The sequence below is a fragment of the Cervus elaphus genome, chromosome 7, assembly GCF_910594005.1.
Source record: "Cervus elaphus chromosome 7, mCerEla1.1, whole genome shotgun sequence".
NCBI classification, from domain to species: domain Eukaryota; kingdom Metazoa; phylum Chordata; class Mammalia; order Artiodactyla; family Cervidae; genus Cervus; species Cervus elaphus.
The window spans coordinates 48,901,571-48,926,312 of NC_057821.1; the positions used below are offsets into that span (position 1 = coordinate 48,901,571).

The 24,742-nt window shown below is 50.9% G+C and overlaps 1 protein-coding gene across 1 annotated transcript in view; it reads left to right on the forward strand.

Annotated features, from left to right (window-relative positions):
• Positions 1–24,742, forward strand: part of F13A1 (coagulation factor XIII A chain) — a 139,890-nt gene that overhangs the window by 106,143 nt on the left and 9,005 nt on the right. Inside the window, exons 11-13 of the mRNA XM_043908603.1 lie at positions 3,026–3,179; positions 10,388–10,675; positions 15,328–15,488. Of these exons, the coding sequence (XP_043764538.1) occupies positions 3,026–3,179; positions 10,388–10,675; positions 15,328–15,488 (603 nt within the window). The remainder of the gene's footprint in view (positions 1–3,025; positions 3,180–10,387; positions 10,676–15,327; positions 15,489–24,742) is intronic.

Here is a 24,742-nt window from a genome sequence, read left to right on the forward strand (position 1 = left end):
AGAGCAGACTCTGTCCTGGGTCCTGAAAACAAGAGCCTCCACCGTGAGCGCTGAGAAGTGGACACACGTTTACAGTCCATGGGCACAGGCGGGAGTTTGTAGAGAGGACGCTCTAGCCTGAGGACCTGGCCCACCCTAGCTGAGCCCCCCGGGGGCCCTGAAACATCCAAACACGTCCTCACATTGGTCTTTACACATACTGCTCCTCCTGCTAGGAAAGTCAAGTGTTAGTCACTCAGTCATGTCCAACTCTTTGAGACCCCATGGACTATATAGCCCGCCAGGCTCCTCTGTCCATGGAATTTTCCAGGCAAGAATACTGGAGTGGGTAACCATTTCCTATTCCAGGGGATCTTCCCAACCCAGGAATCAAACCCGGGTCTCCTGCATTGCAGGCAGATGCTTTACCGTCTGAGCCCCCAGGGAAGCTCTCCTGTTATTCCCCACCTCACTTTGGAAGTGCCCGTGTTGTGTGACCATAGCCCTTCAAATCTATGTGCAGGACTAGATGGCCTCTAAGACTCCTTTCCACTCAGAAGAAATGAAACATAGGACTTTCACAGGTGGTTCTGATCTACTTGCCAACCTTGCAAGGAAGGTTGCAGGCTCAGAGACGTTCGGTAGCTTGCCCCAAATCACACAGCCTAGGTCCAATGTTTCTTCCACTTGTGACCGTCCTACCACGGAGATGCAACTGGTCTTGGACAAACTTTCTAAGCTCCTCGGTGCTTCTCATATGCATTCAGGATGGAGAGTCACCACACTAGGGGCTGAAACTGAGAAGAAAGCTCGCAGATGTCTCCTGGAAAGAATCCTTTCCCTCCAACCCGCCCCCTACCTACATGTGCAGAAGTCACTTCATGTGTGAGTTTCTCCTCTCCTCTTCCCACAAGGGACAGTGTGGTGGGCCGGCCTGAGGTTTCAGCTGATATAAATCACTGCTGACCGTGACTTCAGCGACGAAATTAAAAGATGCTTGCTCCTTGAGAGGAAAACTATGACATAGGTTTTCCATAGACAGTGTATTAAAACGCAGAGACATCACATTGCCGACAAAGGTCCATATAGTCAAAGCTATGATTTTTCCCATAGTCATGTACGTGAAAGTTGGGCCATAAAGAAAGGTCGGCACCTAAGAATTGATGCTTTTGAACTGTGGTGTTGGAAAAGACTCTTGAGAGTCCCTTGAACAGCAAGGAGATCAAGCCAGTCAATCCCAAAGGAAATCAACCTTGAATATTCATTGGAAGGACTGATGCTGAAGCTCCAATACATTGGCTATTTGATGGGAAGAGCCTACTCATTGGAAAAGACCCTGATGCTGGAAAAGTGTGAAGGCAAGCAAGAGATGGTGAAAGACAGGGAAGCCTGGTGTGCTGCAGTCCACGGGGACTTAGCGATTGAATAGCAACAAAAAATTTCCTAAGCTTTGCTCAAGGGAAGACAAGGATCTAGCCACTTCCACATGCAGCCTTGTCTCCCTGGAAAACTGAAAGCGGTCGTAAGGACTCTTTATGAAGAAGAGGCTTGTCATCATTGTTGCTATCACTTGCAGCTGAGGAGGGAGTGGTCTGTGCCTGCATGGCCTCCTCCAGGGGGAAACCCGAGGCGCTCAGGAAGCTCATTTAAAGTTTCCTTAAACTTTTTTTACCCAAAATGAGAAATACTCCTGAGGTGTCTGCTCCGTCTGCTCCCGTCCTGACTGCTGATTCCACGTTTAGTCTTTCACACCACATGCCAAGTGCCGCCAAGCCCTGGACACCACACGGAGGAGCAGGGCCCACGCCTTCATCCTCAGAAATCTGAGGCAGGGCGGGACCAGCTGGACCCCAGCCTGGGACCTCCCCCTGCGTGGTGCTGTGGTCCTTTGGGGCAGGCAGGAGAGGCGGTGTCCTGTGAAAACCCAGGAAACAAATACGGGCCACCCAGCAGGAAGGTCAGGCTGCGTGCTCAGACCACCCTGGGTGAAGATGAGGGCCTGCACAATGCCCACCCAGGGGAAGAGCCGGGCGTGTGCCGTGGGCCGCACCTGCCCCGTCTGCGCTGCTTCTCCACCACCTCCCAGTACTTGTGTGACCACAAACACTCTGCTGGTCCTCTGACTTGTAATGCCTCGTCTATAAAACAGAGATAATAGTCCCTACTCATAGGATTGTTGTGGTGGGGTTTAAATTAAATCATTTAAAACGTCCTGAAACATTATGGATCAATAAATGTTGATTGCTTACTTTCCCCTGAGCAGAGATCAGACTTCTTGTAAATTCAGAAATTTGTGAGAAAGTAGAGAAAATTTGCTCTCTTAAACCTCATCTTTAACCTCATCAGATTTTCCCAATACCTGGCAATGATCGTTGCATTTTACTTGACTTTGATGTTTACTAATCTAAGTGAGAATCACATTCATATAGACTTTACCTCGCTCGGTCCCAGAGTGTTCCTATGAAACTGGCAGAGCAAGTGTGATTATTTCCATTTTCTAGAAGCAGGAATGAGGTCCCCAGGGTAAGGTGTGTACTTTCTAACAGTGCACACCCAAAATCAGAGCCCACGCTCCCTGCAGCTGACCCCATGCCTGTAGCTGCTGGTCTCTCTGCCTATCACGGGCTTCCTTCTCTCCATTTATTTACTTTAAGCTTTAATGGGGTAACATTGATATTCAGAATGCAGATGTTTAGTGTATGCATCTTGATGGGTTTGAACATATGCATATACCCGGAAAAAAAAAATATTTCCCAGAAGCCACCCAGCAGACTGCCTCTCCTCTCTAGAAGTAGGTCACTCCGTTACTGTCAGCTTAAAAGAAGCTTGAGAAAGAGAATAACAGACAGGGTGCTTTCTGTTCTGCCTTAGGAGGTAGAATTTACCAGCAAGAAAAAGGAATGAAAGAAATGGTTGGTGCCTGAAACGACTTAGCCCGGTGGATAATGTCATCTGCAGGGCTCTTGGACGCTACACTGTTGAGAGCTAGAGATTTTGGTGACAAGGACATTTGACGATGGCTGACGGCCTCCTCTCCTGTTTTTAGGTCAACAGTGACCTGGTTTACATTACAGCTAAGAAAGATGGCACTCATGTGGTTGAAACCCTTGATACCACCCACATTGGGAAATTAATTGTGACCAAAGAAATTGGAGGAGATGGCATAAAGGACATCACGGATACCTACAAATTCCAGGAAGGTAAGCTACTGCAGTCGAATGAGGATCTCTCTGTCCAAGTCCGCTTCATTGTGACAGTCACCATCACCATGAAATGCGTTCCGGAGAAGGCATGGCCTTTTGCGGCATTCAAAAGTTAGAAATCGAGCAACTACGCCTCACACCCACAATTTTTCATTTCGTTTTAGTTTTACTTGTTTGTTTGCTTTGAGCAGAATTCCCCTTTACATGGCTTCTGAAATAATTGGTTTCAAGTCACGTCTGTTTTAACAGAATATAGAATGTGTTCTAATTCATAAAAATATGAAAGAATCTAAATTTTAATCTTAATAGAAAACATTACATAACTAATGTAATTTTAGTTCAATAATGAATTTTAAATAACTATTCACAGTTATTTGCTCTTGGTGTTATTTAGTCGCTAAGTCATGTCCGACTCTTTGCAACCCCGTGGACTGTAGCCCACCAGACTCCTCTGTCCATGGGATTCTCCAGGCAAGAGTACTGGAGTAAGTAGCCATTCCTTTCTGCAGGGGATCTTCCCCACCCAAGGATGGAACACATGTCTCCTGCATTGTCAGGCAGATTCTTTACCACTGAGCCACCTGGGAAGCCCTCACATTTGTTCAGAACCTTGCAAACTTTTTTCACATGCATTGTTCCATTGAAGTATCGTGGAAATTCCTTGACAGGAAGTGTAGGGAATATAAATGGATGTAGGTAACATAAAATGAATAGGACATGACCACTTCACTAATTCAGGCCAAACAGGGTGAAGTCTTGTTTCAGCCATAAAACAATGCTAAGGTGGTTTCGTTAACCTTTAGCGTGTGGAGTGTTTCACACGGAGCTGTTGAGTTCAGGCCCATCTCAGTCACTGCTGAGTGTCTACTGTATGCCTGAAACTGTGTTTGGTGCTGGGCATCCCCGCAGTGAGAAGGACCCAGTTTCTGTTTCTGGTCAAATGATAGGTTCATTCTGCTGACGGGGCTTTGAAAACAAAAAGGGACGCCCAGTCCAACCAGGAGATTCACAAAAAGCAAAGCCCAATCAGAGAAGTCACAGACCTCAGTTAAAGGAAGCTGGACTGAGGCTTCTAGAAGATGGGAATAGGACAAAGGCATGGGGTGTGAAGCAGCAAGTGTGTTTAGGGTCCTGCAGGTAAAGAATCCGCCCACAATGCAGGAGACTCAGGTTCGATCCCTGGGTCAGGAAGATTCCCTGGAGAAGGAAATGGCAACCCACTCCAGTACTCTTGCCTGGAGAGTCACATGGACAGAGGAGCCTGGAGGGGCACAGTCCATGGGGTTGCCAAAGAGTCAACATGACTTAGCAACTAGACAACAAGGCATTACTAAAGCACTGGGCTCAGAGCACCCAGAGGCTGGAGTGAAAGTTCCCCAAGGTCGGTCGTGGACAGGAGGTAAAGGAGCTTGGGGGTCTTCATGGGGACGTGGAATATATGTTACAAATGATTCACCACCAGAGCTTCTTAGGAATGGCATTTATTTCAATGAATGGATAAAAAATGGAGAGTAATTAGCATACACCTAAATATTCATCAGTATTCCTGAAATGCTGAGTGCAGAATGCGTTTTAAATATTTTAGATCTGCTCCCTACTCTTGTTTACAAAAGCAATTTGCACTATAAAGAGAAAGTTTGCTGAATTGAGAACTCTTCTGCACAGTATTAGAAATTCAGGGTTTGTGTCACCTGAAGCAGTGAATTTGTGCTGTGCTCCTGAAATGGTTGGTTCTTCTCTTCTGTCGGCTTTCATTCACTGCACAACAAATACAAGAGCTTTTTTTTCTTTTTGACTTTTTCTTTTCTAAAAAGAGTGTTTTTTTAAAACATAAACACTGTGAAACAGAACAGATGAGCAATGCCCTTTTGTGATAGAGTGTCAGGCGAAAAGGTTTGGAAAAGAAAAGGAGTCCACGAAAGAAGTGAAAGAAACTGGCTGCAACACTCATTCATTCATGCATCCTTCCAACAACTTGCTGTTAACCACCCACCATATTCCCAACACTGTGTCCACCTGGAGACTCCCACAGTCCTGTCTCACCATCTAAGGGAGAGACGGACAGGAAGTGAATCCTCACCTTGCCGGGTGGTGGGTGCCCAGGACAGGGGTGGATGAACAGGTGCCCGGGGACCATGGGGGACGTTAGCAGTGCACTATATTCCTTGTGTTGTATGTGTATCCTTGTAGCTTATTTTACACGTAACGGTTTGGACTTTTGAATCTCCTGCTCTCTCTTGCCCCTCTCCCCTCCCCTCTTCCCACTGGTAACCTCTAGGTTGTTCTCTGTATCTGTGAGTCAGCCTCTCTTTTGTTATATTTATTAGTCCATTTTTTAAGATTCCACATGTAAGTGATATCATACATTCTCAATCTGACTTATTTCACTAAGCATAATACCTTCCCAGTCCATCTATGGTGCTGTAAATGGCAGATTTTCATTCTATTTTATGGCTGAGTAGTATTCCATTATGTATATTTACCACATCTTCTTTAACCATTCATCTCTTGTTGGACACTTAGGTTGCTTTGAAATTCTTTCTTCTCGTTGTTCCTATGACACAGCTTTCTCCCGATTCCATCTCAATCTACCTCTTTTTTCTATCTTTTTCTGCAACTCAGAGCTCCCCTTTCTTCACCCTCTCAGAATGTCATTCCATTCTAGTCTTCCTTCCTGCCCTCTAGCTGCTGTTAACGTGCACACACATACTGGTTCTCCCAAGTCTGTCTCCAGCCGAGACTTACTTTTAAGCCCAGCACTCACCTAAATGTCCCATAGGAACCTGAAGCCGAACCTTCCCAAATGCCACCTTCTCTCATTCCCTCCCCACCCCAGCTCTGTTTCTCCCACACTTCCTGCTCCAGAGAAGAGAACCATGATCCACCCAAACTCAGCACGTTGAGAATCCACCAAGCAGAACAGCCCCTAAATGTCCTCTTCAAACAGTTCGCATCCATCTCCTCCCCTCCATCTCCATGGCCACTCTCTGAGAATCAAATGGTGTCGGGCTTGGAAGCCCTTTGGCATCGTCCCTGATACGTAGTAACTGACCAATAAAAGCCAGTTTCCACTATTACAAGTAATTCTGTTATCACTGCCCTGGCCTACTGTTAGCTTGGGCTGTGATAGTTTTCTGCTGGATGTCTGCTATAGTTTCCCAACCCCACCTTCTCTCCTTGCTCTCTCCTTCCCTCTGTCTATGTCATTGCCTCCAAAGTGACATGTTTAAAATATAAATCTCAGCCTGTAGCTGCTTAAGAGCCCTCACTGTCTTCTGTTGCCTCCAGAGTAGTCCAACCATTGCTCGCCAAGCCTCTGCTAGCTGCCTTTGCGCCCCCTCGCTGCGCCCCCTGACCACACAGGGGCCAGAGCAGCAGGCAGGAGAGCTGCCGAAGGTTCCTCCAGCAAGCCAGGCTCCCACCTGCCTCCATGCCTTTGCTCTCGCTGGGGAGAGAAAAGCCCCTCTGAGAAGCCGCCCTTGCCCCCGGGGGTGTCACGTTTCTGCCCCGTGACCCCTGAACCACACCCTAATGTCTGACCCAGCATCCGTGATGACAGGCGTGTTGTGAGCCCTCTTCATCCCCCCGTGTTCCTCACCTGAGCCTAGCACGGTGCCTGGACATCACAGGGGCACATCCAGGTGAGACGATCAAAGGAATGGCGGCTCAGGCGGCACCGTCACAGGTGAGCCTCGCTGGACATCCGACGTCCGCCACTGGACCATTCCTTGTCTGCTACAAAGATAGCAGGTTTGTCTCTTGATGAAGGCAAAGTGCTTCTCCAAACCCTAGTTCTCCAGAGCCTCTGTGCCAGGCTGGGTCCTACGTCCTGGGGACAAGGAGCCTACCTCCTCCCGGGGGATGTCACAAAGTGACAAGTACTGGGAAAAGGAAAGAAGACCAGGTCATGTTAGTGAGAGACAAGAGGTCCAGGGTCATGGAAGTCGGAGGGCACCCTGAGAAGCTGACATTTGAGCTAAGATCCAAGTGACAAGAAGAGACTTCGTCAGACATAGAGGGGACTCTCATGACACCCAGGTCACGAGAAGGTGGTTTTGACCTTGGTTCTGAGCCACAGAGGAGCTGCAGGAAATGTGATCTGGCTTTAGATCATTCTCTCAGCCCCCCATTCATGGCCCTGCATTGTGTGCGCCATCAGAGCCCAGAAGAGAACTGCAGAGAGCAGGCGTTCTGCCCAACTGGGGCGGGCCTGCGGTTCCTGCCTCTTACCTGGGCCTGCGCTTCCTGGCAACCCCAGCCCGCCTCACTGCTCACGGGGACGAGCTGGTCCCCAGAAAGAAGCCAGAGCTTCCTCCATCTGTGACCCACAATGAAGTCCCTCCTGGTGTCCGAAGCTTCCACTGCCCCTCCCCCACTCAGTCAGCTCAGCCTTTCCCCGTGGAGGGACCTCTCTGCCCATGACCATGTTCCCACTGCTGGTACCCGCCTCCTGCATTCTGCCTAAATGCATATTTGGTGCCCGTCCAAAGCGATAATCATTAATGCTCTCTGTCCTGGGGAGCTCTCTGCCAGATGCTTTCTGCTAAAATATTTCACCGCACTTTGCTTGTCACAACCACCCCCCCCCTTCCCTTTAGAATTATCTCCCTCTTATCGATTGTAAACATGTGCCCTAGCCAATGCTTGTCCTGGACCAGTTGTTTCTGGCTCATTCTTGCAGTCTTGACAAGCAGGGAAATTGCCAGCGTGCGCACACACACACACACAGAGAAATAGACATTCACTTGGTTGGCAACACCTGCTGGCATTTTCTCTGTCTCTGAAAGGTCCTGGAAGCTTCTCATTCTTATGCATGTCCTACCTCTAAACCACCTACCAACCCTGCCACACAAGGAAACTGACAGTGGTAATAGCGCCTGCTTTGCAGAGTCGTTCTGAAGAGGAGACAGTACACAACGTACACCTCCCACGACACTCGTCACAGTTGTTGTTGTTCAGCCACTAAGTCGTGCCCAACTCTGTGTGGCCCCGTGGACCGCAGCACGCAGACCTCCCTGCCCCTCACCATCTCCCGGAGCTTGCTCAAACTCATGCCCATTGAGTCGGTGATGCCATCCAACCATCTCATCCTCTGTCGTCCCCTTCTCCTCCCGCCTTCAATCTTTCCCAGCATCAGGGTCTTTTCCAATGAGTCAGCTCTTCACAACAGGTGGCCAAGGGGTTGGAACTTCAGCTTCAGCATCAGTCCTTCCAATGAACACCCAGGACTGATCTCCTTTAGGATGGACTGGTTGGATCTCCTTGCAGTCCAAGGGACTCTCAAGAGTCTTCTCCAACACCACAGTCCAAAAGCATCAGTTCTTCAATGCTCAGCTTCTTCATGGCCCAGCTCTCACATCCATACATGACTACTGGAAAAACCATAGCTTTGACTATATAGATCTTTGTTAGCAAAGTGCTGTCTCTGCTACCTGTCAGGGTTAGCTCTTAATGATAACTGTTATCATCATTGATTGACCTCTTCATCTCCGTTGCATTTCATTGTTAAGTAAAGTGGGAGAAAACAGCTTAAGAATTAATATAACTATAAAACTCAGCATTTTTATTTCAAAGTGATTCTTCTTTTGCTAGCCACTGGCAGGACTAGCTTTTGTTTTTTGGGTTTTTTAAAGTTTATATTATTCATTTATTTCCTGCATCTTCGTTGCTGCGCACAGGCTTTCTCTAGTTGCAGAGAGCGGGGGCTCCTCTCTTAGTCGTGGCTTCTCTTGTTCTAAGCGGAGGCTCTAGGCACATGGATTCAGCAGTTGTGGCACACAGGCGTCGTTGCTCCAAAGCATGTGGAATCCTCCCGACTCAGGGATCGAACTCACGTCTTCTCCACTGGCAGGTGAATTCTCATCCACTGAGCCAGCAGGGAAGCCCCAAGACGAGATTTTACAAGCCAAAGAATTTGCCTCTGTCTCACACATGCACTGAGATACATCCAGAGGAAGTCAGACAGTGAAGACTACTGAGGAGGGTCAGCCCAGCCTAGAGCCGTCAGCAGCCCGCTCTCAGCCCCAACTTGTACCTTCTCGGCTCCCCACGTGCACAGAGCCACTTTTTCATTCTTCCGTCTCTCACTTTCTTCCCATCTCTACCACCACCACCACTCTGGAAACCCTACTTAAGACATTTTCCTAAAAACAGCACCCAGGTCTCAAACTCCCCCACCAGATACCAAAAGGTGTCCCTCAAAAAAGATGTGTTCGGGGTCAGATGAGTTTGGGAAACCTTGTGTGAAAGTAAAGAATTCTCAAGACTTCCCTGGTGGTCCAGTGGGTTAAGACTTTGCCTTCCAATTCAGGGGTGAGGGTTGGATCCTTGGTCGGGGAGCTGAGATCTCACATGCTTCCAGGCTAAAAATCAAAACATAAAACAGAAGCAGTATTGTAACAAATTCACTAAAGACTTTAAAAGGGGTCCACATTAAAAAAATAGCCTTAAAATAAAAGTAATCAAGCCTCCCCAGGGTTGGGCTCCATCTCAGAACCTTGGCCAGGCCAGTGAATGCTGTGGACACCCAGGAGACACCCCAGCATTGTGCTCCCGGTGGGGACTGGACCTCTGAGCCTTCTGCGGGGGAGGCCTGTTCTCACTGAGCTGAGTGTAGGGGCCGGTTGCTGCTTGGGGAACGTGACCTCTGCACCCCACTGGAGGCACGTGACAACGGAGAAAGGAGAGCGGGGCGGGGCTGCATCGGCCGGGGGGCGGGTCAGCGGAAGCACGTGAGACAGGCCCAGGCGGAAGGAGACAGGAGGAGACGGGTCTCGCCGGCCAGACCCACGAATGGGAGAAAACTCACGGTTGTAGACGGTGAAAGCTAAGGTGGAACTCCTCCAGCGGCGTGGCTAGGAATCTGGGAGGGGAGCAAATAGATTCCGCAGTGTGAGAGAGTTAGGTTTTGTCAGCTCTGAGCCCTGAAACAGTGACCATGGAAAAACAGCCCGTAAGAGTAAGCTCTGTAGCAGTCCCTGTTCAGATAAATCGAACCCAGCAGCGCGGGCAGGTTGACTCTCTGGGAACTTGATTTTGCAGAATTCATAACATAGGAGGATGAAGATCCCCATAAAGGGAAGCTGGGTGGCTTGCAGAGGCAACCCAGCAAGTCCAGCAAATGCCCCCGCAGCCCTCTGTTCATTAGGGTGACTTTCTCTGGGGTGGCTGGCGTTCCTTTGTCCTCAACTCTGCACCTCTCCTAGGTCAAGAAGAAGAGAGGCTGGCCCTGGAAACCGCCCTCATGTATGGGGCAAAAAAGGCCCTCAAAACAGAGGGCGTCCTCAAATCGAGGTCTGACGTCCACATGAATTTCGAAGTGGAGAACGCCGTGCTGGGCAGAGACCTCAAGGTCGTCATCACCTTCCGGAACAACGGCTCCACCCGCTACACGGTCGCAGCCTATCTCTCCGGCAACATCAGCTTCTACACCGGGGTCTCCAAGGCGGAATTCAAGAGCGAGACATTCAACGTGACCCTGGAGCCCTTGTCCTGTAAGTTGACGAGGGGTCTGCTCCCGCCAGGATGTGGGGAGAACACCGCACACATCACTAGGTTGTTGATTCACCCCCTCACACACACACAAACCTTTGTTTAGGGCCTACGAGTCCAGATAATATTCTGTGCTGGTGACACAGCAGAGTTGCTCTTGGAGTTGATGGTCTCCTGGAGGAAAGATGGGGGCTGGACACAAAACAGTCAAACAAGCGAATATACGTGGTTCTGCGTGGAATAGGAAAATACGAGGCAGGGTAAGGAAGACAGGAAGTGCTGGTGAGGTGTGGGGTGATCAGGGAAAACCTCTCTGACAGGGTGGCGTTTAACAGAAACCTAACAGAGGGGAAAGAATGAGCTTTCCAGCCAGAAAAAAAAAAAAAAAGAGCGAAGGCCCTGAGCCCAGGGCTTGTGTGATGTGTTCATAAGCAGCAAGGGGACCAGGATCGGGAACAAGGGCGTCAAGAGGATGGCGGGTACAGACCCAGTAAAAACCTAGAGGACTCTGTGAGGACTTTGGTTTTGATTCCAGTGACCTGCAGGGCCACTAGAGGGTTTTGAGCAGAATCGTGCCCTGGTCCGACTTGGGTTTGAAAGACCACTCTGGCTGCTGTGTTGAGAACAGACCATAGGGGTCGTGGAACTGAGCTTTCGGAGTAGTTACGATGCTCTTGCAATAGTTCCGAGAGAGACGGTGAGTGGGTGAGCGAGGCGCTGAGAGCTGTCCGGTCTGGGCATGTTCTGAAGGCCGAGCTCTCGGGACTGGCTGACCGGTTGGGTGTGTGACATGAGAGGAAGCTGTGGAGGAAACTAAACAAGATAATATATATGGAAGGTTTCCCAATGGTAGGCTGTCAGTACGTGCTAACTTCCAATATGTCCACGCTTCGGGAAACTGAGACCAGAAAAGGTGAGCTGACGTGTTCAAGGCCACACATGGCGGTCAGAAGTAAAGTGGGTACCGGAAGCCTCATGACATTCAGGTAGGGATGGGGAGCCAGCTCCAGGCATCCTTGGGCCCTAAGGGGGCTAGTTCCTGTTCTCTGGGGTCCCGCGGCTCCTCAGTCCCCCGGACAAGGACCTGTACCCCGTCCTCCTCTGACCACTAGAGTCCCACCTCAGTCTTCTTCCCCTCCTCTCCCTGACCAGCAGAAGCATGAGCTCACCTGAGTAGCGGACTAGAACAGCCTGATACCTTAGCCGTCTCAGTCATCCACCCCAGGACGTGGAGCCCGACTCAATGTCAACGCAGCTCCCACCACTCAGCCCACCCCAGGCTTGTCCTGAATAACTTGAAGGGAGTCGGAGACTGTTTTTTGCTTTACCCTGCAAGCAGGTGGCACTAACTGCATGCAATAAGCTGCCCATTGCAACTGAAAATACATCGCAATGTATTTGCAAAAAGCCACAGGATCCTAGACCTATATCAAGCAGGTCAGGGTACAGTCTGTTGTCGGAGGGTCTATTGCAGAGAAAGTTTTCCAAGTAAAACAGGAGCCATGTTTTCCAGATTGATGATTAAAGGAGATGTGTGAGCTAGAATCAGCTGGGAAAATTTGAATAACTTAAACCTTTCAGTATCTGCAAGGGTGCTATGCCTTCCACTCGGCTATATTTAGTTTTCTTTGCGTTTTTGAAAAAGAGATGAGGCAGCCCCTGTCTGTGTCTCCCTTGGCTTTCCCCAGACACCATCAATGGTACTGGCAGGATCCCAGCTCCACCATTCAGAGAATGAAAACCTATTCTTCTTTCTCTTGCCACGTTTAATAAGCTTTATCTAGAACAATTTCTTGTGCAGTGGCAAAACACAGCACTTACATAATGTGTTATTTTAGGAGCCTGTTCTCTGGGGCTCAGAAACACAGCCCAGCTTCTTCAGTGCTAAGATTTAGAGGATATTCCACCTTAGAGAATAAAGAGACCCGAGGCCAACAGGATCAAGGCAGAGTCAGTCTCTGTAAAGTTGTCAGGCCACCTCAGCAGCCTAGACATCCCGGTGGTCAAACACGGCCCTCTAGAAATACCAGAGGGTGTCCATTATTATTATTATTATTATTACGGGAGGCTGCCAGAGGCAAAATGCATGTTGAAGGCCTCTCACTTTGCTGCCCCATCTGACTCCAACTGGCCAAGTGGAAACAGGTCATATATGCTCATCTGAGATTGTCTCCAATTGAGGGACAGAGTTTCAGTCTTCTGGACAAGTCACTGCTCTGGGAGCCGTGTGGGAAGCAGAGTCCATGCTCAGACACAAAGGAGGCAGTAGGTGTGCGTCACCCAAAAAGGCAGAATTCGAGGGTCAAAGTCAAGGCAAGTTCATGGATTCAAAAGGCAGCCCTCAGAAGGATGGGACTGCTCCAGGAAGCAGGCTGAGTTGTTGAGTGCTTCTCTAGGGCAGACCAGTACCTTCTAATAACTCTGTGTAGCCGTGGCTGACTCTAAGCCCGGGCACTGGGCCCTTTCAGGCCTGACCGTTGTTGGGGGACTGTGGGGTGCGTGGTAGGATGTTTAGCAGCATACATGGGCTTCCCTGGTGGCTCAGATGGTAAAGAACCCACCTGCCAATGCAGCAGACACAGGCTCGATCCCTGGGTCAGGAAGATCCCCTAAAGAAGAACATGACAACGTACTCCAGTGTTCTCACCTGGGAAATCCCAGGGACAGAGGAGCCTGGCAGGCTACAGTCTGTGGGGTCGCAAAGAGTCGGATGCTGAACATGAGCAGCTAAGTACCTGGCCTCTACCCAGGAGATACCAGCATCCTCCTCCCAGCGGTGAGAACCTAAAAGGTCTCCAGTCATTATCAAACATTCCCTGGGAGCAAAACGTGCCCCCCATATACACACCATTGACAACCACTGGTCCAGGATGACCATCCTTCCCGTTTCACCAGGAACTGCGCGTGTTCTGGGGACAGGACTTTCAGTTTCAAAAACTGAGACCATCCAAATCCACTCAAGTCTGCCCTAACACCACCCCATCTCCTGCTAGAAAGCCCTTTGGGACTTAAGGAGCCTTTCAGCCTTGAATATGCATCATCTCATCATTGTATTCAAATGTAGATTAGGACTCCCTAGATGGGGGTGGGGCTGACAACCTGTATCTGCAACCAGCTTCCAGCCCACAGGGCTCCTGCGGGTCTGCAGGCCTTAGCAGAGCCTCAGGGACCTGGGTTGGGAGGGCCCAACCTTCCGCTGAACTGAGGTTCTTAGAGGGCTGATTCCAGGGGGTGAAGGGCCCCCTGGTTGTCGAGCAGTGCATCTCAGGCCCGCTGTACATTAGGGTCAGCTACAAAACTGTCAAACAAGGCGTAGACCCCAAACCTCCAAGATTCTGATTGAGTTGGTCTGGGGCGGGATCCAGCAGGGTAGGTTCTTAGATGTCCCCCAGTGACCGCGAGGTGAGCCAAGACCGGGAGGTCCCAGGGCCCAGCCCTCCGTGCAGAGACCTTGAAGCAGCTGGTAGGCACAGCCTGGCGCTCCATCGCCTGGGCGCCCGCAAGGCAGGAGGTCTCCCTGTGCCCCGATCCCACACAGCCTTCCGGCCCCGGGTCCAGTTCACCCGCTCACAATGGGGGGCCAACGTGAACATGCATACTATATATACTAGAGACACACACACATATCCATAATGTAGACATGCACATGTAACACTCTACACTCATCCGCTTTGGGAATTGTTTCCCTGGACAACTTCCACTGAAGGAGGGATCTCTGGCCAAAAGCAGGCACTGAGCAGGGCGCCGTGGCGGAGACATTCAGCTCCGTGCAGGGGGTGGGGGCGAGAGCCCCCGTCCCCTCTCCCAGGCACGGGATCGGCCTGCAGGAGAGCGGCCCTTTGCCCCCTGGAATCCTGTGCTCTGGAAAACGAGAGTGAGAGGAAGTGGGCAGAGCGGCCAGACAGAAGCCCACCGCGGCGGTCAGAGCCGCAGGACGGAAGCCCCCTCCTCAGCCCAGATGGTGAGCAGAGGGGAGCCGGGACCACTCCCCGCCGTCCAGGTGCGGATGCCATCCACCCGGCTTGTCCCCACGCTCTCACGTCAGTGACCTGAGAAAACAAGCTTTTGGCACAGAGGTCTTTTAAGTTGCAGATAGCAGAGGGGGTGGGAAATGGGTTTCAACTGCTTCTTTCTCTTAAATAGAAAAATCAAATTGGAGCGGTAAGAATTGGAGAAAAAGCGTGGTGCCAAGGAAACAAGGAAAAGGTCCAAGCAGTTGGCAGCTGCGCTGATGCGTGGCCGGTGGCCGCCCGGAGACGTGGCTTATCTCAGGAGGGCACCGGGGCCGTGGGCATCCCCGCCCCCACCTGCTGTCTCGGGGCTATTTGTGCACAGGTCCAAGCAGCCGCAGCTAAAGCCTTCTGGTCCTTGATTTCAAACCTCTCTGTCATATTGCGTTTTATTAATACAAGAGCAAAAGCACTGCTGGGAAAATGGGACATATTTTCTCTAGGAAGACTTGACTGAGTGTCCCATTTCCAGCACGTTCTTTACCCCAGAAGCCGGAGTGCTTCTTGTCCCTGATGGACTCACTATTCCACTCGCCCGCCCCTGGTGGAGGCTGCGCCAACGGGGAGAAGACGGGGCCCTCGGGGGAGCAGGGAGCATCTCCTCCCAGGTTCCGACTTGGCGTGTCTGTGTTTCTTCTCTCCAGTCAAGAGAGAGGAGGTGCTGATCGGCGCGGGCGAGTACATGGGCCAGCTGCTGGAGCAGGCCTTCCTGCACTTCTTCGTCACGGCTCGAGTCAACGAGACCAGGGACGTCCTGGCCAAGCAGAAGTCCATCGCGCTGACGGTCCCCAAGGTCATCATCAAGGTCAGTTATAGTCTCTCAGCCGAGGAGAAAGGCGAGGTTGCTGATGAGGCCCCCGGCCTTCGTGCTTGTCAATGTGTGTGTGTGAATGTGTGTCTTGAGTCCTGCTCCCCCTGCAAAGAAAAGGAACTAGGATCCTCCTGTTCTTTGAAAGAAGTGAACCGCCCTATAAATAGATGTGCACATATAACACTTTTCCTCTCCTCTCCAGATTTAAATATATAGATGTGGCTGCAGATATAAATATAACCTGTGGGTATAAACACACTTGTGGAGGAAGATGGAGATGTGTAAAGGGTACAGAGAGAACTCAGTGTCTCCAGAATCAAGTGGGTCAGGCGTGGTCTCGGACGGCAGCCGCCTGGGTCCCCTCCCACCTGTCCTGCTGTCCGTGGAGTGCTCACTGTGTACAGTAGAATGCAGAGACCAAGACGTCAGCCTGACGACCATGACTTTTCGTGTGTGATACACCTGGCAACCACCGGCCAGAGGTAGACACAGAGGATGTCAACATACAGCTCCCTAGGAAGTTCCCTCATGTCTTTTCCAGTCAATTACTCTGTCCCCCATTACCAGGACAACCACTCTTCTGACTTTTCCACGTATTGCCTGTTTGGTAGTAGTTCATTTTTTTTAAATAATTTTTTATTTAGCTCTTAGCCCCTTCTTTTATTTTTATTTATTTTATTTATGTATGGTTTTGGCCTTGCCACATGGCATGTGGGATCCTAGTTCAAGCCCACAGCTCCTGCATTGGAAGTGCAGAGTCTCAACCACTGGACCGCCAGGGAAGTCCTAACCGGTAGCTGTAACACTGCCTCTCCATTTTCCCCATTTAACGTCTGTCTCAGCAGAAACCTCTGCCCAGATGACTTAAAGGCACTTGGCAGAGGGGTGCTGGGCACAGGTGGGAGGAAAAACAAATATGGCAGCCTGCTTGTTCCCACCTCTCAGGAGCGTCAGCAGCTTCAGCATCCCCATCCCAGAGACCCGTCCCGCCCTGGGAGCGGACGCCCGGGCCTCCAGTAGGGGTCCTTGGGCGTGACATCTCGTGTCAGCCTTGTCCAGGGCTTGGAGACCTTCCCGAGCGATTAAGCGTGATGAGCACAAATCCAGGTACATTCCTCTGACATGGTGGATGATCACAAGCTTAGAGTCACCTGGATTTTAAAGCCTCTAGAGGGGGCGGGCGGGGAGGGGCTGGCAGTGCCTGGGGAGGGGCAATGAAGCCCCGTGTCTTACGAATTCGTGCTCTGAGTCACTTGTAGAGCTGGTCCCTGTTGTGCAGTGCTCAGAATGGCAGCCTTGCCTGGGTCCAGGCCCCGTGCGTGGTAATCCATCCGAGGGCTATCCCACAGTGGGTGCCACTAGGCCGAACCTTGGGCCACTGGAGGCAGAGAACCCTGGACCCTCCTTTTCTAGAAAGGTTGGAATCCTGACACCTCCTGGGTTCTTTCACCTCAGCCCCTTCTGGGCCCATCACAGCAGCATCCCACAAGAGGCCTTAAGAGACAGAACAGAAATGAGGGCTGCAGGCTCTGCAGAGAATATCCAAAACGGGGGGGTGGTGTTGGGGTTCCTCCAGAGGTGCCGTCTCTCCCTTGAGAGCGTGAACTCAGGGGTGCCGTGACCAGGGCCCTGCTCACCAGGAACGGGGCGCACCCCTCCTGGCAAGCTCTCCCAGAAGCCACGGGGTCCCCTGCAGACCCCTCCCAGGGGTCGGGGAGGCCTCCCTTTCCGCTGATGTTCAGGGCTCCTCCTCTGAACCTTGCCCACCAGAGGCAAGGCCCACATGCTCACCTAATTAGGCACTGGCAGCTTGTCCCCATGAAGGGCTCAGGAGAGAGACTTCCCAGATGGGAAGTGCTCAAACCGGAGCACAAAATAGAATTTAATTGCCCTGCTGATAATAAACTGGACGTATAAAGGAAACTGATAGCTTTCATCTCTTAGACATTATTAATTGAAGGATTATTGGTGACTCGTCTTCCGAGTGTATTTAGACGGCAATTCAATTCCCCAGGGGCAGAACCCAAATAAATCCCCTCTCCTCCAGCTCGAGGGATCTGGGCCGGGACAGTATACTTGGCCAAGAGCTGCAGGGGGCTTGTTCTTAATTTTGCTTTGTCTTTTATCTCTATAAACACATCAGGAATGCAGTTCTTAGAGGAAATTTATTTAGAGGTAGGACTTCCCTGGTGGCTCAGTGGTGAAGAATCCACCTGCCAATGCAGGAGATACAGGTTCAATCCCTGGGTCGGGAAGATCCCCTGGAGGAGGGCATGGCAACCCACTCCAGTACTCTTGCCTGGAGAATCCCACGGACAGAGGAGCCTGGAGGGCTACAGTCCACGGCGTCGCAAAGAGTCGGACACAGCTGAGTGACTGAACGGCAACAACAGGGCCGCTTGGCTGGACTCAAGCAGGAGAGAGAAAGCAAGCCTGGCCTCCGTTCAGGTGTGCTCAGGAAAGGAGGCAGGAGCGTGATCACGTACTCAGTCCCCTAACCCTAACCTCACTGGCCACATCAGCCCCGAGGATGAGCTCAGTGGGAGCAGGGGAAGAGGCACTCCTGGGTGTCCCGGAGCCGTGAGAGGCCCTGACTGCAGAAATGGGCTGCCTGGCTGGGGTCCCAGAGCCTCTTGCCTTTCTCCTTTCTCTTGAAGCCTGTGCCCAGATCTCTGTCTCCTGGGCACCCCGGCTCAGCCTCGGGGCTGGAGCTGCCTGAGGGCGAGTTTGCAGCTGTCTCTTGCCCACCCCCTCCTCTCTGGAGCAAATAGAGACCAACCTGGACCACGATGGGGCCCACCTGTCCGGATCCACATCAAGTCAACCAAAGCACTCAGGCCAGTGGACACGTCCTTGCCGCCTAAGAACCCCATCTTGCATGTGACCACATCTCGCATGTCTCCCGTGACCACAGAGGTGGGAACTGGGTTAAATCGTGCTCCCAGTTAAATATTCCCTGCACCCGCCACGCGTGAGTCACAGTCTGTGAGCCTCATATGGAAAACGGCAGGGGAGACAGTCATTAAACTTTAATGAGTGCATATCTCTTTTCCCAGGCTATCAAAATATTTTGATGAGAAAAGTATATTTTATTAAAATCGGATGTAGAATTTTTCTCTGCCTTCCCATGTGTTGACTGTTGTAAGAGGCTTTAAGTCAGGAAAAGATTCTTCAGCATTTTGATGGTTGAAGTGAAAGTTGCTCAGTTGTGTCCAACTCTTTGTGACTCCCATGGACTATACAGTCCAGAGAATTCTCCAGGCCAGAACACTGGAGTGGGGAGCCTTTCCCTTCTCCGGGGGATCTTCCCAACCCAGGGATTGAACTCAGGTCTCCCGCATTGTGGGCGAATTCTCTACCAGCTGAGCCACCAGGGAAGCCCTGATGATTTTGATGGTTAATGAAGGGCTGTTTGGGGGAGAGGAGGGGGCAACACAGGGAATCCGGCTGGCCTGCAGGGTGGAGGCTGGTGCACGGGAGTCGTGGTGTGGGACCTGGAGCACTGTGCCGGGGGCTTCCCCCCAGTCTCAGAAAGCAGAGAAGGGTCCCAGGGTTCGTGTCCTCACCCAGGTCAACCAGAGCAAGAACACTTTTTGTAGAGAAGCCCAGAGCACAGGGGCTTGGATGGCCAGACCCCCTGGGCTCATCCGCCTACCTGGGCAGCTTTGGGTCATGTCCTCAACACCTCAGATACAGAATGGCCCAGTAATATTGCTGGCCTTGTAGGCTGCTGGGAGGGATAATGGAAATAATTCTCACAAAGAGCTGAACACGGTACCACTGTCACGGTAAGTACACACTGGGGTGGTCCGTGGTAAAGAACCCACCTGCCAAAGTAGGAGACGTAGGTTTGACCCCTGGGTCAGGAAGACCCCCTGGAGGAGGAAATGGCAACCCACTTCAGTAGTCTTGCCTGGGAAATCCCGTGGACAGAGGAGCTTGGCAGGCTACAGTCCATGGGGTCGCAAAGAGTCAGGCATGACTGAGCGGCTGGTCATTCCTTCACAGATGGAGACCAGCATCCGTCAGCTTCCGTCACTCACGAGCAGCCACCAAGTTCCCTGTCCTCCTCCTCCTCCTCTTCTCCCTGTCTCTCTCTCTTTCTCTCTCTCTTTCTCTCTCATACATCTTCTCTCTCTGAATTTCCCCGCCCAGTCATTTGCAAAGTGAACACCACACTCATAGTTGTGGCTTCACTGACTCAAAGGGCCTGAACTTCAGCTAATCCAGGAGATAGTAAAGGACAGAGGAGCCTGGCATGCTGCAGTCCGTGGGGTCGCCAGGAGTAGGACACGACTGAGCGACTGAACAGCAATCATAATACTAGCCCCATTGTTAATCGCAATCGTATATAAAACACAGCATTGTTGGGGACTGAACGCGTGCTGTTTCTGAGAGCTCAGCCCGGCCCAGGACCTGGTGGCAGCCGGCGAGAGTCGCTCCCTCCCCGCCCCATGCTCTCCATGCTGGGATCCCACGCAGAGAAGTGCTCCAGGCAGCAGGGCCCACGGGCCTAGAGGGAAGGTAACACTCGCCTGGTGGCATCGGACTGGGCCCTGGGTGTTGAGCATGAGCGTTGTTCCCTGTGGGGCCCTCCTGAGAGGGAGGCCCATCCCGTAGAGCCTGGAGGAGACCTGGGGAGGGGGGTGGGCAAGGAGAGGCGGTCTCACATCTCAGACCTCCTACTAAGACCTCCTCTCAGTATCTGGGAACCGAACCCTCCCGGTGCCATTGAAAACAACCCGCGTCAGCCGCCTCTTTGGGCCCATCTCGTAGGATCGTCCTGCAGCCGCTGAGAACATCCTTAAACCCCAGCGGAACCCGTTTCCTCCTGTGAATGAGGAAGGTGTTTGCCAGCGAGAGGGGCTCTGTCTCCTGAGGAGCCCAGAAGCTGGGGGCTGGCTGCACGCCCAGATGGCCCCTGAATCGAGACGCTCTCTTGCTTTCCCTTAAGAACCCCTGTGTTCCCCCTGGGGCCCACCGCTCACCCGAGGTCACCTGTAGCATCCTCCTTGCCCGCCTCTGCCGCTGCTCCGGGAAGCCCCGATCGTAACCAGGGAAGAGCCAGGCGGGCCTGGAGGCCGTGGTGGCTGCTGGGGCCGACGCCCCAAATCCCCGTTCATAACCTTTATCCAAACTGGGGAGCCCCCTGAGGACTGGTGAGTGTCCCCCAGATGCTGGACAGCCCCCAGGAAAATTGTGAGACTCAACTGCGGTTTCACTTTGTTCTTGTGAGAACTCAAATACCTGGAAATTTCCATCAAGGCAAAAAAAAAAAAAAGAGAGCGAGAACAAAACTCTGAGCTCTAATTATTCCTAACTCCAAACCCTAAACCATCTCCCCTCCCAGCCTCCCACGGTTTCTCCGCTTCTCTGTCGGTAGCGACCCGCTCACCAGGACGCAGCCCTGCCGCACCCATGGCCCTCTCTTTGGAGGGCGCCGGTGGGAGCTGCTGGCTTCTCTCCCGTGTGCTTCTCGGCTTCAGCCCCCAAGAACCCAAACCCACGTCACTCCCCACGGGGGAACGTGCGGATGAGAAAGTTCTCCTGGTCACCCTGGCAGCGCGGTCTCCCTTTGAACCTCCACAACATTTGGAGTCAACAAAGGCCGGTCTCGGATGCTCTGCCGCACACAGTATCATGCAGAATTCTCCCGGGAACCTCACAAGACACTGATGCCCAGAGAGGTCAAGTGACCGGCCTGAGGACACACAGCAGCGGCCACTGGCCTTCAGGTGCTGAGGGCAGCCCGCCTTCCCCTCAGCTTGCTCACCGTGGCCGCTGTCCTCATCTCATCCCCTGCAGGGGTCTCCTCAACACTGCCCTGAACCCCCTGTCGAGAGAAATCAAAGTCCACCTGAGGGCCCACCCTGAGGGGCTCCGAGCTGGTGAAGCCCAGATCAATATTCTGATTGATCAGCATTCTGATCAATATTCTGGGACCCGGGAGGGCCCAGACCAGCCGTGGCTTCACCTGCTCAAGTAGCTGAGTCTCTCTCCATCCTCCGCCGGTCCCGGAGGCTCAGGCAGTCGGCACCCCACGGCCAGGAGCGCGCACCCCGAGGGCCCCACCCAGGCGCGCCTCTCCACCTCCCTCTCGGCGTAGGTTCGAGAAGGAAGGGGAGAGCTGCGGGTAACTGGGGACCATCAAATGTGTTCTCTCCGCATTCCTGCTCGCTGCTTTCTGTTCTTAAGAACAAACACACGGGCAAAGTAGAACATCGAGGATAGCCAGTCCTGTCTACCTCGTCATACGATCACGCTGCGCTTGAGCTACTAGCTCTTCTTTGAAATAAGAACTCTGTCTTTACCTCACTTAGAGAAGACTGTTATCGTGTCAGAGCCCCGGGGTTACCTTGCCATGTTTGACTCTGGCATTGAAATCTGATTCTTCCCCCGTAAAGTCAGAAAGAAGGAGTTGAGTTGTACACGTTTTCAAATTTAGTTCAGGATCAAGTTGTAATCACCGAGCTCCACTGGTCATTCAGCGATGGCACAAGCTAATACTGCAAATGCCTCTTCAGTGGGTTTCAGGAAATAGACTCCTTTCAGCGAAAAAGGAAGTTACTATTTTTGCCTCTCTGCTGTCAGAGATGACAGGGTGTGCAGCGTTTAAAGATGAATGCCCTGGAGTCAGAAAGACCTAGATTCCTATCTGGATCCTGCCGACGTCCAGGGTCTGTAACGTGGGCATTTTGTTTGTCTTCGACGTTTTCGTTTCACGTCAGTAGGATGAGGATGATGTTACTGCCCACCGCCAAGTCCATAGAGGATCAGCCAAGATAAAGTGGGTGAAACGGTGAGCAGGGCGCCTGCATCACCGTGTGACGATGCACGTGACGATGACGTGAGTCGCTGTCATGGTCGTTACTGGTCAGAGTCGGTGCAGAGGGCGCGAGGCAGGGACTCTGACACCAGACTGCCTGCGGTCTTCCTTCCCCCACTTGCGGTGTGAACTGAACAGGTCGCTTCACTTCTCTGCGCCTCACTTTGCTCATCCGTAAAGTGAATTCTCTGAGCATCTACTTCATAGGGTTGTGAGGATTAAATGAGTCAATGTAAGAAAATCCCTTACATCAGCATTGTCCAGGAGGAGGTGGTGGTTTAGTTGCTAAGTCGTGTCCGACTTGCGATCCCAAGGGCAGAGGAGCCTGGCAGGCTACAGTCCATGGGATTCTCCAGGCAAGAACACCGGAGTGGGTTGCCATTTCCTTCTCCAGGAGATCTTCCCAACCCAGGAATCGAACCCGGGTCTCCTGCATTGTAGGCGGATTCTTTACCAACTGAGCTACAAGGGAAGCCCAGTAGGATGTTCCCTAATTACCGGAATACCCTAAATATGCCCCGTTCAGTATGAGAGCCACTGGACACATGTAGATGTTGAGGACTTGAACTGTGGCTAGGACAAGTGAGGAACTGAATTTTTACTTAATTTAATTTAAATTCATTTAAACATTTAAATAGCCCCATGGGGCTGGCAGATACCATCCTGGACAGTCTTGGAACCATGGCTACCTGTTGTAAAACCATTTACATTATTTAGTTTATGCCAACTGAGCTGGGCTAGAGTGAAACAACCGTGGTGGTATTGGTGAGTGTGATTCACACACAAGCAACCGCTTACTACCAGCAGTGATAATGCTGCTCATAGTAGGAGGAGGAAAAAGTTCATTTTCCAGTAATAAGTCATGGAATACATGACTGGCAGCACTTGAAATAAGGACTGTGAGGTGAAGTAATAAATCATGTGAATTATATTGATCACTAAGTTCATTCTTTGTCAAACTTTTTCCTTCATTTCAGTTTTGATTTTGAATATAGCTATATATATATATTGCAAAGCATATACTCCATGGAAGAGATCTTGTGATTTCCTAAAAAGTAGTTCTTTCCCAAAAGTGTGTGTGTGTGTTAGTAACTTTCTTGTTTACCAAAGAATCAGAATATTGATCTTTATCATGAAAAAAAACAAACAAACATGAACTCAGAATGTCAATATTGGTGAATGGTGTTTAACTTGAAAAAGTATCATCTCTTATGTCAACATAAAAAAACAGAAATACTTTAAATGGAATATTGGGAAAATCGGAGTGCAGAAGTATTTGATGTCACTGAGGATGACGTATGTTTCATCCTGTCCCTTGGTCCAAGTGATGGCTGGCCGTCCCTATAGTGAATATACACTTCATGGCACATCGTGTAAACCAACACATACTGTGAAAATCCTATGTGTGTTCTCCATTTTCCTCAAAAGGAGGAGGAGATATCGCCTAAGCAGAAGACGGTGATGTTGAATGTTGGGTTTTTATGTTCGGTTTGGTTTGAGTTTCTAAATTTCATTGTCTTCTCAGCAGTCAGGCCAAGGACGTTTAAATTCCAGGGGCAGGAGACAAATGTCAGAAAAGGGACGCTGAATCTTTGTGAATTGCAGAAGGAACACTCTACGATCTGAGAAGGGCCCCTCCTTTCACCTCAGCCTGCTCCCTGCTCCCGTATCAGGGAAGGCTGAGAAGTACTTATTTATGTACCTCTCCAGCAGCTTATAACAGAGACCACATCTGGGGGCAAACTGATTAGGCATGATACATGAAATTTTCTGAGAAGACTTCATATTCTAATCATACTCAGACCTACAGCCTGTCTCTGAAGGCCCAAACACTGGGCCAGTCTTTCAAATACTAAATCACCCTATCTCTGCCATCAGTCACCTGTGACCCACTTTCCACAGCCGAAGAATCTTCCTGTAGATCTAGCCTACCCGTATGTAAAGGATCCTTAACCTGGAGACCGCCAGGCCCCTGAGGGCCATGGATGGACATCCTGTCCTGTAATGAACCCCCTAAAACCACATGCAGGGTGTGTATGCACCCTGCATTTGTCACTGTGTTTGTCTGCAGAAGGAAAGGTCAGTAGCTGCTATCAGCTTTTTTCTAAGGGGTTGTCCCTATAACTACAATAGCATGCCATGAAGAAAGCAGATGGCTCCAAAATATTTTTCCTCCAAAATCAAAGTGATCATAGCAAATGCTTTCGCCAGTAGTGTCTCTGAAGCAGTTCTACTTTCTTCAATTTAGACAGCTTTTGTAAATGTTATCTTTATCCTCTATTTTTAGAAACCAAAAAGTGTTCTGAGATTTTTTTTTTCTTAGGAAAAATATGTTGGATGAACTTGAGAATTAAACCAAAGATTCTATGTAAAGTATTCCAATAATGCACTTTTATACATCCATCCCTTGTGTATCCATGGG